Source organism: Myotis nattereri (assembly GCF_964212035.1).
Source record: "Myotis nattereri genome assembly, chromosome: 1".
Classification (NCBI taxonomy): Eukaryota; Metazoa; Chordata; class Mammalia; order Chiroptera; family Vespertilionidae; genus Myotis; species Myotis nattereri.
Window position 1 is genome coordinate 138,182,223 of NC_138075.1, and position 15,136 is coordinate 138,197,358.

Below are 15,136 nucleotides of genomic sequence, written 5' to 3' on the forward strand. Positions count from 1 at the left end.
CCTGTTCCAAGCTGGCTTCATGGAAGCCTCTGACTTGGGGAGATAGTTTTGTGACTTTCAAACTATCTGGTCTGTAAAACAGGGTGGGAATCTTCAGAATTAAAACAAAAGTCTATCTACAGGCTCCTCTAGAGTGGGAACATTTTTTTGCAGTGGAAGATAGGTTATTTTAAAAATATATTAGTTTTAAAAATCGAGAACAAATTTACTGCTCTTATTTATAACTATTACGGCTTTTCTAGAATGTGCCACTGAGCAGAAAAGGGTTGGACTGGCTTATGTTGTAGAGAGATGCCCAAGATACATTACTTGTATTTCCTTGATTCTTAATCCGAGCTTTTAGATAGTTATAACTTTATTTACAGATGTTTAAATTATTTATTCTTTGCTTTGAAACTTACTTCATAATGTTCTACTTCTTCTTTTAATTTCTTAATCACTTCTTCCTGGTCCTTCAGCTTTAGTAACAAAATACTTATTTTGTCAGTACTTATGTCATGCATAGAACTTCTCCCTTCTTCTACCTCAAAGAATTGCTGCAGGGGGGAAGGGGAAGAAGCAGCATTAAAAATCAGACATCTAGCACCACCAGAAACCATTTCATGTTTTATTTAAGTTACTGCCTTGTAAGTTATTTTATTTTTGTAATGTGTACACAATTTTTAGTAAAAATATTTATGTTGACTGATATGCTGAAGTATCGTGGACTATAGCAGAGTATTATTCTGGTCAGGGCATATACACAGATTATGGGTTCAGTCAGGTGTGTATGGAAGGCAACCAATCGATTTTTCTCTCTCACATAGATGTCTCTCTCTCTCTCTCTCTCTCTCTCTCTCTCTCTCTCTCTTTCTCTCTCTCTCCCTCTCCCTCTCCCTCTTCTTCTCCCTCTCCCTCTTCCTCTCCCTCTCCCTCTCTCCCTAAAAACAATAATCACATTGGGTGAGGATTTAAAAAAATAAATAAATTGCTCTATGTTATATAATGAATACCAGTAGACTGAGAAGAAGATTATTTTGAGGTGGAATTAAGAGTCCAGCCAGGAACATAACACTGACATAGTCTACACAGCCACTAATAAAAAAATCAGTATATAAATATGCAGTAGACATAAAAAAGTAAAAACAATAATCTATATGGTAATAATTTCTTTTTTAATTAGGTGATTTTTTTAAAATCTTCACCTGAGAATATTTTTTTCCATTGCTTTTCAGAGAGAGTGGAAGGGAGGGGAGGAGGGAGAGACAGAAACATCGATGTGAGAGAGAGACATCAACTGGCTGCCTCCCACACTCGCCCCAACTGGGGATGAGGAGCTAATCTGCAACCGAGGAATCGAACCTGCAACCCTTCTGTGTGTGGACTGATGCTGTAACTACTGAATAATTCTGTCCAGGGCTAAATTGGGTAACTTTTAAAGAACAGCATTGATTATGTAACCTATTCTTCCCATTTATTCATAGCTATACCTACAAATAAAACACTTTGCAGAGGCCAAGACACATTACCCCACTAGTGCCCTGGGTGCTACAAAAGCATCTCAAATGCAACAAGTCCAAACACAGTTCACCATCTTCACTGTCATCCATTCTGTCTTCCCCCATTAACAGAAGCACGAGCCTGAAACCTATTTCTGTCATTTTAAGCCCCTCTACTCCCTCACCATTTCACCATATCTATTCAGTCCACTCCTAAATGTCTCCTAAACCCACCCTCTCCTTCCCTATCCCACTGCCTTGCTAGCCTGGGCTATTGTAATAGCCTGTTAACTTGCCTCCCTCCCTCCCCTTTTGTGCTCTCCAACCAATCTCCACACTGTGACCAAAATGATCTATCTAAAATGCAACTCTCTCCATCTCTAACAGGCTAAAATCCGACTCCCTTTGCACGCTGCACAAAACAGCACCGTTCACAATCTGCTGCCAGCTTACCCGGCCACTAGCTTGTGCTAGTCTTCTCTTCCCGCTCCCCCATCCAACCTGGGCATTTTACCAGTACTGACACTCAGCATGCATGTTCTCAGACACACCATGCTGCCAAGTCTCTATGCCCTTGCACTTGGAGGTCCTACCCCACCCAACAATTTCTACTTGTCAATCAAACAGAATAGCATCAGCGTAGGCCAGCCTGAGTCTGCAGACCAGCTCTGCAGTCACTTCGTAGCTTTGTGACCCTGAACAAGTTTCTCAGACCTTCTTTATCTCAGTGTTATCACCTTACCTAATAATAGACAAACATGTAAATTGACTGTACCTTTGCTACGCTAACCAGCCAATCAGGAGAGTATGCAAATTAACCCAACAAAGATGGTGGTTAATTTGCATACATAGGCTCCAAGCAGCTGAGTGAAACCGGACGGCCCTGGGGCCAGAGCAGCGAAGCCAGACGGCTCCAGGGCCAGCTCCTGCCAGAGCCCGGCCAGAGCGAAGGCCTGGGTCCCGGGTGCCAGAGGCAAACCAGTGCCAGCAGCCAAGGGAAGGGAAGGCCTATTGCATGAATCTCTTTGTGCAACAGGCCTCTAGTCTGTAATATTAATAGTACCTGAATCATTAAGAATTTAAAAAGGTCATGAAGAGTGTCTATAACACACTCAGCTCCCAGTAAGTATTATATCTTAGCATTTATGAATGTTGTTACTGTTTATCATTCCAACCCAGATGTTACGTGCTCTTAACATCTCTCTCCTGCCCACTTGCCTTCCACCAATGTGTTCCGATAGGCTGGCTGAGTCATCTTCAAAACACTGCAGAAACCACCCTGGGGAGCTCATTTAAAATCCCACCAGGAGCTACTGCACAGCTCAGCCAGCCTGCCTTTTGGATGTGCCCGACCCCTGTGGACTTCGGGACAGAGAGGGTCACAGTTCTTCAGAACAGAAAGTTTTACTTCTGACATTTCCTAAAGTAACTGTAAGGCCCAAACACATTGGGTTCATTTCTCTTCCTCTCCAAGAATGTTTCTGATGTCTTACTGGTGTTTATGGAGCCATCTGGACTCGAGACAAGATGAGTGGAAAACAGTTCTATTTTCCTTCCCACTTCTTCAAATCAGGTCTCCAGTCTCCAATCTCCTAACTCTTCAGAAAGTTCTCAGGAATGTGCTCTGGCTTTTTTTTTTTTTTAACTTTTAGATAACAACAACAAAAAATTTATAAAGGAAATAAAGATAGGAAGAAAGCAAAAACAAAAACAAAAATCCCAAATCCCAATCCAGCCTACTCCTACCCATCAAAGCTCCTATCTTTCCCCAGCTCTGGCCTCTCTTACTCTTGGCAGCCTGTGGGAGATAAAGGTTTGAGCCTGGCTTTTCTAGTATCCAGAGATTTGGTTAAATCTAGATGTGACTGTGAAGGTATTTTTTTTTTAACATGACATAAACATTTAAATCAGTTGACTGAGTAAAGCAGATTACCTTCCATAATGTGGGTGGGCCTCATCCAATCAGTTTAAGGCCTTCAGAGAAAGACTGTGATCCCCAGGGAAAGAGGGGATGCTGTCAGCAGACTTGAGCTGTAATATCAACTCTTTTGTTAGTCTTTGGCCTGCTGGCCTTACAGATTTCAGATTTGTCAGCCCCTAGAATCACATGAGCCAATTCCTTATAATTTTCCTCTCTCTCTCTCCCATATCCTATTGGTTCTGTTTCTCTGGAGAATCCTAACAATATCTACATTTAAAGACCCTAAATTCACACCTACACCTTCAATTCCAAGCCAAGACCACAGTGTTTATTTACTAAAGGCCTGGTGCACAAATTTCTTGCACTTGGGATGGGGGGTTTCCCTCAGCCCATCCTGTGCCCTCTTGTTGCCCAGGAGCCCTAACCGGCAGTCAGACATCCTTAGCACTGCCGCAGAGTCAGGAGAGGCTCCTACCACCACTTCTGTGCTTACCAGTCATGAGCCCTGCTCAGAGCTTCTGGCTGAGCAGGCTGGTGGGCCCCTGGGATGGGTCAGTCATCTGAGCGGCGCTTCTGCTGTGGGAGCACACTGACCACCAAGGGTCAGCTCCTGCATTGAGTGTCTGTCCCCCAATGGTCAGTGCACGTCATAGCATCCAGTAGTTCTGCTGTTTGTTTGATTTCCACCATTCGGTCAATTTGCATATTGGGCTTTTATTATATAGGAACTATCTGAAAGTCAATGTGCCCCCCTGAGGGTCCTGGATTGTGAGAGGGAGCAGGCCAGGCTGGGGGACCCCACTGGTGCATGATCAGGGCTGGGGAAGGACACAGGAGGTTGGCCAGCTGGGGAGGGACCACGGGAGGGCTCCAGGGTGTATCTGGCCCATCTCTCTCAGTTCTGATTGGCCAGACCCCAGCAGCAAGCCAACCTACCAGTTGGAGCGTCTGCCCCTTGGTGGTCAGTGCACATCATAACGAGTTGAGTGGCCTTAGCATATCATTAGCATATTATGCTTTGATTGGTTGAATGGATGACTGAACACAGCATATTAGGCTTTTATTATATAGGATTTTTAAAAATATTTTTATTGGTTTCAGAGAGGAAGGGAGAGAGATAGAAACATCAATAATGAGAGAGAATAATTGATCGGCTGCCACCTGCACACTCCACACTGGGGATCGAACTCACACACAGGCATATGCCTTAACCAGGAATTGAACGTGACCTCTTGATTCATAGGTCAACTCTCAACCACTGAGCCACATGGCTGGCCACAGTGTTTATTTAGTATGGCCTATCTCCTTTCCATAGTAAACCGGCTCCTGTTATGCTCAATGCACTGATGTATGTATTTGTTGGAGCTCCCTTCATGTAACTGATCTCTTGACCACACACTGCTACTGACAGTGTGGCTAGAATGCAGGAGAAGAGAAAGGAATGGTCTTTTCATTCACAAAAGCAAGAATATTTATTTTGGACTTTAATTTCTTTGGTCTTTCAAGAAGAATTAACATTTATCTTTTAATTTTGCCATTGGCATTTGAAAATGAGAAGGGGTTAATATTCCCATCTAGGGCATAACTGTCAGCTTTTTCTTATTACAATAATTTTGTGCTGTCCTTTGATATTATGGGCAAAAACTCTTTTAAAAAAATCTATATTGTTGAAAGTATTACAGATATCCCCCTCTCCTCCCCATTGCCTCCTTCCACCCAGTTCCAGCCCCACCACAGGCCTTCACCACCCTATTATCTGTGTTCATATGTAATGCATATCTATATCTATATCTATATCTATATCTATATCTATATCTATATCTATATCTATATATATATAACCTAATATGCTAAGTGTCTGACCGTTCAACTGTTTGACTGTTTGGTGAGTAGTTGTAATGTGCACTGACCATCAGGGGCAGATGGATTCATGCACGGGTGGGCCCCCTTAGCCTGGCCTATGGGGATTGGACTGAAACCAGCAGTTCGACATCCCCCAAAGGGTCCTGGATTGCAAGAGGGCGCAGGCCAGGCCAAGGGCTTCTAGTATGCATATAAGATCTTTGGTTAATCTCTCCCCATGCCTCTCCCCCACTCCCCTCTGAGATTTGTCAGTCTGTTCCATGTTTCCATGACTGGTTTTATTTTACTTACCAGTTTGTGTTCATTAGATTCCTTGTTCATTTATTTTGATTTTTAGATTAAATTGTTGATATGTATTTATTGCCATTTTATTGTCCATTTTTTTTTAAATCTTTTCTTCTTTTTCTTTTTCTTTCTTTTCTTAAAGAATACCCTTTAACATTTCATGTAATACTGGTTTGGTGGTGGTGAACTCCTTTAACTTTTTCTTGTCTGTGAAGCTCTTTATCTGACCTTCAATTTTTAATGATAGCTTTGCTGGGTAGGGTAATCTTGGTTGTAGGTTCTTGCTATTCATCACTTTGAATATTTCTTGTCACTCGCTTCTGGCCTTCAAAGTTTCTGTTGAGAAATGAGCTGACATCGGTATGGGTACTCCCTTATAGGTTACTAGCTGCTTTTCTCTTGCTGCTTTTAAGATTCTATCTTTGTCTTTAATCATTGGCATTATAATTATAATGTGTCTTGGTGTAGTGCCGGGGTCCAACCCTAGGAGGTCCAGGGGTTCCCAAAGGCATAGACGGAGTCGGCGAAGAAGGAAGGACACGGAGACAGTGTTCAGTTGATCAGCAGCCTAGCCAGGATCTCCAGCCAGGATCTCCAGCCAAGTTCTGGTCTGGATCTCCAGAGAGGTTCTGCTGTTTATTGTCTTGTTACATCTGTATTTATACCAGTTGATTTTAATCCTGTCAATTTCTATTGCAAAGGTTAGGGAGTTTCTTATCTCCATTCCAGGGAGTAAAGATTATGTAGCTTAAGCATGATTATTTGTAGTTAAAGTGATTAACTACCCGCCTGGCACTTAGTTAAGGAGTTTTATCCCCTCCCTGACTTCAGGGAAAAATCCCTACCTGGGGAAACAACCTTTATCGGAGAGGTGACCTTGGTTAAAACACACAGCGCTAAGGGGAGCAAACATATTAAGAACAGTATGCTATATACGCCAGGTCCCTTGAAACATATGCTGTGCAGATGTTTCTTTCCTGCAGCGACTGTGTCAAGCAGCAAGGATGGACTGGCTTCCAGCAGTGTAGGTCTCTTTAGATTCCTCTTGTTTGGCACTCTCTGTGCTTCCTGGACTTGTAACTCTATTGCTTTCATCAGGTAGGGGAAGTTTTCTGTTATTATTTCTTCAAAGAGGTTTTAAGTATCTTGCATTCTCTCTTCTTCTTCTGGCACCCCCTTAACGCTAATGTTGGTACCCCTGAAGTTGTCCCAAAGGCTCCTTACACTATTTTCATATTTTTGGAATATTTTTTCTTTTTGCTGTTAAGATTGGGTGATTTTTGCTTCCTCATATTCCAAATTGTTGATTTGATTCTTGGAATCCTCTAACATATTGTTGAATCCCTGTAAATTATTCTATATCTCAGTTAGTGTATGCTTCATTTCTGAGTGGTCCTTTTTTATGTCTTTGAAATTCTAAGATCCTTGCCGAAACCGGTTTGGCTCAGTGGATAGAGCGTCGGCCTGCGGACTGAAAGGTCCCAGGTTCGATTCCGGTCAAGGGCATGTACCTGGGTTGCGGGCATATCCCCAGTAGGAGATGTGCAGGAGGCAGCTGATCGATGTTTCTCTCTCATCGATGTTTCTAACTCTCTATCTCTCTCCCTTCCTCTCTGTAAAAAATCAATAAAATACATATTAAAAAAAAAAAAAAAGAAATTCTAAGATCCTTAAAAGTCTCACAAGTCCCTTAAAGCTCTCATTAAATTCCTTCAGCATCCTTATAACCATTGTTTTGAACTCTGTATCCAGTAGTTTGCTTGCTTCCATTTCATTTATTTCTCTTTCTGGAGATTTCTTCCCTTCTTTCATTTGTGACATGTTTCTTTGTCTCCAAATTTTTTCTGCTTTCCTGTGTTTGTTTCCATATATTTGTAGAGCTGTTATGTCTCCTGGAATTAGTAGAGTGGCCTTGTGTATGTAGTAGGGCCCAGTGGCTCAGCCTTCCCAGTCACCTGAGCTGAGCACTCTAGGTGCCCCCTTGTGTAGGCTGTGTGCGCCATCTTGTTGTAGTTGAGCCTTGATTGCTGTTGGTGCCACTGGAAGGAGTTGACCTACAGGCCAATTGGCTGTGAGGACCAGCTGCTACTACAGTGGAAGAGCAGCTGTGCAGGAGACACCGCTACGGAGCAGGACTCGCTTCAGTGGGGCTTGCGTGCTCACTGAGTCTTCCCCTTGAGTGTGTCGCTTGTGGATGTGCAGAGTTATAATCTGGTATGTTCTGAAGCTGTCTTCCTGGTGCACTGGCTTTGGGGCCTCCTGAGAGATGCAAAGTCAGCCACTGCCTGGGGCCACCTGGCAGGAGCTGCCAAGCTATCTGCAGATGGCTGCTGTTTGTATTGGACTTAGAAGTGGCCAGCAAGGCCAAACTGTGAAGCAAGGCAGGATGGAGCTAGCATTGGGTCTTAGGCCTCTTATTAAAATGGTATATGGCATGCTGATGTCAACTGATATTTGTTTAAGACATTTTAGGAAAGTCTGAAGCCTGAGCCAGGACAGGCCATTCATACAGAAAAGCTGCTGCAAGCAGCTTGGGTAGGACTGCAAGTTGAATGGGGTAACCACCAGGGGGGAGCGAACAGTGTGAGGCACACTGGTGGAAACTCAGATATGGCTGCCAGTCAGCTCTGGGACAGGGGAGGTTTCAGCACAGGAACAAGACACCTGTGAGCACCTCCATTTGGGAGAGAGCCGCCCCCAGAGCTCCTGCCCCAATGCCAGACAATCCAGTTTTTCCCCATATGTCCCTGGTTCCTCCATGCCACTGCCCAGCACTGGAGTTCAGAGGGAGCTGGACTGTGTAAGTTCATGTGCTGGCCCTTTAAGAGGGACTACCTGGCTCTCCAGCAGCCTCGGTGTCACTCAGACACTAGCCCTGCTGGTTTGTACAGCCCAAAGGTACAGGATCTTCTCTTCCCAGCTCTGGAACCCTGGGCTGTGTGTCTGGTGTGGGACTGAGATTCCTTGCCTACCGCTGAGATATCCCTCCTGAATGAAAAAAAAGCCACACATATGTTGGACCATCCCATTCTACTAGGCAAAACCTCTTGGTAGACAATATCAGACAACATAGCTGACCATAATCTGGGGTGAGAAATCGACTAGGAAGTAAACTCTGTGTTGGATACAAAGTGACTTAGTCGTTAAATGTAAATAATTTACTCTTTTAACCCCAGGCTGAGCCTTCGGGGCACCAGGGGTCTCAGGATTCCCAAAGGAGTAGTGCTTGGTTTGGGAAAGCCCTCCTCCCAGGGCTCAGACACACACTTAGTTGATCATAGACTAAATGGTTAAGTTCAGTGAATTAAGATAAAAAGAAAAATCTAGAAATACTGTTTTCCTTTGACATGGAGTGATATCCTCCACTCAATTATCTGATTATGATCTTGAGAGAAGAAAATTGGTCACATCCTGGCCATCCCCTCTTTTCCCTTCTTTTTGGGATGAGCACTGCAGGAGCACATGCCCTGTCCTGGCAGGAAGAGACCTGCCCCGCCACTGCTGCCTATGACGGGAGTCAAGTCGGCCCGATTCTGGGGTTTGGCACTGAGTAGCCTATTTTATCAGTAAAACAGATGATCTTTATTTATTATTTTATTTTTCAACTGGCCCAGAACCTGGGTGGGAAAGCAGGGAGTTATTTATTAAGTGTCATCACTGCTCCGAATATTTATCTTTCAAGTTTGCAAATCTAAGCATGTTGTGAAAACTGCTTAGAAGTCTTCGATGTCTTCAAGGTAAAATATTAATTCCTTAGCTTCACTTTCCTGTGTCACTTCTCACCACTTTCTCCAGCCCTCTCGTCTTCCAGACATACCCAACCACTTACAGTTGACTGACTTGACCTTGCACTCTATGCCTCTATACCAGTGGTTCTCAACCTTCTGGCCCTTTAAATACAGTTCCTCATGTTGTGACCCAAACATAAAATTATTTTCGTGGCTACTTCATCACTGTAATGTTGCTACTGTTATGAATCGTAATGTAAATATCTGATATGCAGGATGGTCTTAGGCGACCCCTGTGAAAGGATCGTTCGACCGCCAAAGGGGTCGCGACCCACAGGTTGAGAACCGCTGCTCTATACTGTCAAATAGGACACTTCCTTGTCTTCCTCCCATCTTCCTTCAGTTCGCCAAATATTCATCATCTGCCTTCCTCTCTCTCTAAAAGTCAATAAATATATATATTTAAGATGCCAAGGGAGGGATATTTTAAGTGGAAGTAAAAAAAATAAAGTTTATCTGGAAGAATAAAAAAGCAAAGATATGCCCAGCTGGTGTGGCTCAGTGGCTGAGTTTCGACCTATGAACCAGGAGGTCACAATTTGATTCCTGGTCAGAGAACATGCCCAGGTTGTGGGCTCAATTTGCAGTAGGAAGCATGCAGGAGGCTGCCAATCAATGATTCTCTCTCCTTTTCCCTTCCTCTCTGAAATCAATAAAAAAATATATTTTTTTTAAAAAGCAAAGATATTTTTGAGAGACATAATGAAAAAAGACCTAAACTTATTTGATATTAAAATGTTGTAATTCTAAAACAAAACATATTATAATTCTAAAAATATTAAATACAAAAATGCAATGGAGGGTCACAACACTGCATAGATAATGTTAACGGAGAGCAACAGAATAGCCCAAGTAGCCTTGAGATAAAACTTATTGTTGATATATGATGAGGAGACCGTTAGACTGAGGTGGTTCTAGTACCTTAGCAGCCTAACCAAGCCAAAGCCAGTAAAGGCCTTAAAGTTAAGAAATGAAAAACTAAGGGCATCCAATCACAAACAGGCACCTAGGCTTTTCCAAATAAGGTAAACACTCAAGCTCCTGCCAAAGTTCCCTTGCTTTGCTCCCACCTTTTTTCTACGTAAGTCCTTCCCACAGCTCCTATTTGTGGAGCACTCCTCGCCACTTCCCCTGGGCATTGCCAGATTCAAATAGCTTTGTGCTCAGTAAACTCTTAAAAATTTTAATATGCCCAACTCGACTTACCTTTAAAGATTAGAAAAACATCATAACTCAATAAAAAAGGAAAAGATATTCACTGAGTGATGTTGGAAAACTGGTTATTAATTTGAAAGCTAGCAACATTCTCCCTGACTTTTACTCTTCCCGTCTTTCCAAGAGATTTTTATAAGCTCTTAAATCCCTTTATTAAATCCTTGTTTGAAATACCTAGAATATTTTCGGTTATCTTTTTTGAATCTAAACTGATACATTTCTAGAAAAATATTTTCTTTTATCTGTAAGTGTAAATATTATAATACCACACAAGAAATTGCTTTTAAAGTTAAATGGATTTAGACACTTGCTCCATAGCTGAAAAAGTACGCGTACCTGTATCCTTAACAGGACTCTAGGGGGCAGCAGAGAGTTATTCACGCAATCAAAAATTACGTCTTTTTTTTTTTTAAACTTACCTTTATTGTTGAAAGTATTACAGGTGTCCCTGTTTTTCCCCATTGACCTCTTCTAGCCTGCACCCCAAAGTTACATCTTAACCAAAAGTGTACACTTTGGTTGTTTTTTTCAATACTCTTCTGTTCTTTCTTATGACTAAGCCTTAATTAACAAACTGGGTGGCCAGGATTAGGGAGGCTGTCTGAGGTCATGCTAAAAAGCCAAAGCAAGGATTCAAATAATCACTTTCGTGTCATTAAACCAATTCTTAAAGTAGATAAACCAACTAACCACAACTAGTATACTGTTGGCTAAGCATACTTAACCAGCACATATTAATATGAAAAACTGATGACTACAAAGTACTGAAATCATTTTAGGACTTTCTACTCCTATAAGTACAAAAAGTATATATAAAGAACCGAAGTCACTTACCCACATTTTTAGAACATTTGATTCACATTAGAAGTATATCAGTATTTCAGAAATTGTTGAAGACAAAAACCTACGAAAGCATGTTCAAAAATTCATGGAACTCTGATTTACCCTTCCACTGTAAACAACAAAAATTCTGGGTAAGATAGGTAAAATGCGCCTAGAAGCTGACAAAGTAAGGGATGCTAAGGCCAAAATTAAGTGGATGTAGAAATCCAGGGAAGTATGAACATTGACAGAAACTGGCCTTCGAGCATCACTAAACTAAGTAAATTTCAACTTTAGTTTACACCTCTTTACAGGCACAGAGAAGAAAAATTACCCAGGTCCTCCTCAGCATGTCAGCTCTAAGTAAGACTGAGACACCTAAGGGCCACCCTTTCGATGTAAAAACAAACTAGAAGTAACCACCTTGGATGCTGTACCCCTCCTACTCCACTGAAAGTGAAATTGCCTCTGTTGGAAACCTGGGTCCAAATATAGGGAGGGGAAAATCTCTTGAGTTTTATAAGCATAAGATGGCCCACACAGTTTTGCGGCCCAACTTCATTCCTCTGGGTGGTTTAAAATACCTCAGGTTGAGGATTAGCTTAAAACGGTTACAGATTCAGGAGTCTCACAAAGGCAAATATAAATATTCTCTAAACTATAACTCACTCCTATTCTAGGCCTCCAAGAAATTCCCACAAAAATATGAGTTCACAAAAATCATGAAACCCAAAAGTAAAAGACATATCATGAATGACAGCCAGCATTACCAGACCCTCAAAGATGGAAGTTATGGAAATTGTGAAACACAGAATATAAATCAAAAATATTTAAAAATGTTTTCAGAAATAACCACACTGAAATTATGAGCAAAGAATAAGAGCCATAAAAACAAAAATTAAACAACCAAGCATAGAGAGTCAAATAGAATTCCTAGTCATAAAAAGCATAAGTGATATTTAAAAACTCCATAAAAATGGATAAAATAATAATAAAAAATATGGAGTGGGTTTTAAATATAGGACAGCAACAAGGCATATATTATTAAGCCTTTATTCCAACAAATGTTTGAGTTTAAATGAAACAGACAAGGCCCTGGACAAATGTCTCAGTATATCTAAATCAAAAGGAATAGAAAACCCAACTAGCCTTATAACCTTTAAGGAAATTGAATAAGTCCAAACTATGTCAATCAATCAATCTATCCAGGCCCAGCTGGCTCCTCTGGCAGAAAAATTTCTAATCTTACACAAATACTCCCAAGGAACAAAATGGGCATAACATTCCCAACTCATTTTGTGAAGCTGCCAGAACCCTGACAACAAACCCAATAAAGACAGGGAGGGGGGAGGGGGAAGTGAGGTGACCTCACTAATAAATGTAGATTTAAAATATCCTAAGCAAAATACTAACACATTAAACTCAAAGTTTGTGTGTGTGTGTGTGTGTGTGTGTGTGTGTGTGTGTGTGTGTGTGTGTTTAAAGCCCTGGCCAGGTAGCTCAGTTGGTTAGAGCATTGTCCCCATACACCAAGGTTTTGGAGTCAGGGAACATAGAATTATCAACCAATGAATGCATAAATAAGTGGAACACCAAACTGATGTTTCTCTCTCTCTCTCCCTCTCCCTTTTTTTCTCTCTCTAAAATCAATTTGAAAAATTAATAAAAAAGACATATTATGACTAAGTTGGGCTTATACCAAGAAAGGTTGATTTAACATTAAAAAAAAATAAATTCATTTCACCACATTATTAATTATAAATAGGTTAAGAAAAAAAATCATATGGCCTCTTAGTAGATGCATAAAACTCATATTTTATAAAACAGAAATGTAGTCATGATTTTCTTTAAAAGTCTCTTAGCAAAAGAAATAGGCAGAGAGTATCTACAGCAAGTATTATGCATAATGTTGAAACACTGTATTCATTCCCTGTAAGAGTAGATATAAAGTAAGTATGCTTGCTGTCATCACTTTTATGAAATTGCTGACATTTGACCTTTTTGGCTCCCAAAGTGTCAATATCATAAGCTTCGATAATAAAATGTGATAATAATGACAGATGTCTTAAGGGCACTTTATCATATCTGAAATCTGCAGTCAAGAGACAGAAAGCTACACACTTAAAAACTAAGATAGAATAATTATGGGACAGAAAAAGATACCAACACCAGGGAGTACTATGAATATGTGGAAGTGTTTATTTAACAAATGCTAATAATGGAATATCACGTGACAGGCACTCTTTAAGTGCTCCACAAAGATCACTTCATTTCATCCTCAGAACAGGCCTATCAGGCAGGTACTTTTGTGATCCTCATTTGACAGATAAGGAAACTGAGGTAGACAGAGTCAATACTTTGCCTGAGGTCACATAGCAATTAAGTGCAGGGTCAGGATTTGAACCCCCGTGGTCTGACTTCAGAGTCCTTTTTCTAAAACTTACATCATGCTGTCAACCACAATGCTGTAACTGTTCTGCCAGAACCATCAGAGAATAATCTATCCAACAAATGTACTTAAGACACTGCTTGTTGATGTGAATGTAAGGATACTGTTCCAACCATCTATTTATTGCTGCATAGCACATCTCCCCAAACCTATCAGTGTAAACAACTATTTATTATGTTCATGAGCACTGTGGTCAGGGGATTAGGGCAGGCACCACAGGTGGCTTCTCTCTGCTTCATAATGTCTGGATGGGAAAAATGAATGGTTGGAGACTGGATGACTTAAAGGCTGGACTCAGCTGGGCCTGTGCACCCAGCACCCCCCTGTAGACCCTCAAAATAGCTAGAGATTCTCACACCATGGCGTCTGGAATCAGAAAGGGGAATCCGGAGAGCAAACATTCCAAAGGTGTACGAATGCATTTGCAAGGCTTCTTGCAACCTGGCCTCCCAAGTCGTGCAGCCTCACTTCCTCCACGTTCTGTGCTTAGGACAAGTCACTGGGTCCAGCGGGATTCTGAGGAGGGGGTTATGCCCCACCTCTGGTGGGGGAGGAGCCAGGTAGCACTGCAGAAGAGCAGGTGCGGGAAGATAGTGTCGAGGCCGTCTTTGGAAACACAGTTGGGCATAGGCTCAGAGAATGTGGACAGAGCAGTCTTCCGCTCTGCCGTCCTTAGCACACCCAAAGGAGTCATCTATCCCACAAACGTATTTAAGAAATTGCTTGTTGGTGTGAACGTCTCAGTCCTTGGTTTTAGGTTGGCTGCATCAATTCCAAGCATCAGAAGGAGATGTAACAAGGTCACACAAAGGAAAAGAAGGGTATTTCCTCCCATGAGTCTCCTTTAACTAGAGAAAACAACCTGCTCCCAAATGTCACAGCCAACTTACCTTCAGGTCCACGGACAACTGACTTTGTCCATGAGTGTACCATAGCTGAAAAGGAAGATGAGAAAGAAATGATCTAGCATTTTGCCTTGTACAGTAAGAAGGGCTTCTGCTAATTAAAAAAAAAAGAAAGGAGATTCAGAGTGCAGAATCTCAAAGGGAAGGGAGGGGAAGGAGGGGACGGGGCGGGGGGGGGGGGATAAAGATGATCAACCAAAGGACTGATATGCATATATGCATAACCCAGGGACACAGACAATAGAGTGGTGAAGGCCTGGGAGGGGGTTGGGGGTGGGGTGGGGGTAGGGATCATTGGGGAAAAGGGGGGACATATGTGTTATTTTCAACAATAAAGATTTAAATACATACATACATACATACATACATAAATAAACAAATAAATAAGTAAATAAATGGAGGAGGGAAAA

At 41.7% G+C, this 15,136-nt stretch overlaps 1 protein-coding gene across 1 annotated transcript in view; it reads right to left on the reverse strand.

Moving 5' to 3' along the window:
* LOC308530513 (uncharacterized protein C10orf67, mitochondrial) overlaps positions 1 to 15,136 on the reverse strand; it is a 152,272-nt gene that overhangs the window by 116,433 nt on the left and 20,703 nt on the right. The window contains exons 5-6 of the mRNA XM_081107221.1: positions 14,712 to 14,756; positions 402 to 536 (exon numbers count right to left, since the gene is read on the reverse strand). Coding sequence (XP_080963347.1) covers positions 402 to 536; positions 14,712 to 14,756 — 180 coding nt within the window. The remainder of the gene's footprint in view (positions 1 to 401; positions 537 to 14,711; positions 14,757 to 15,136) is intronic.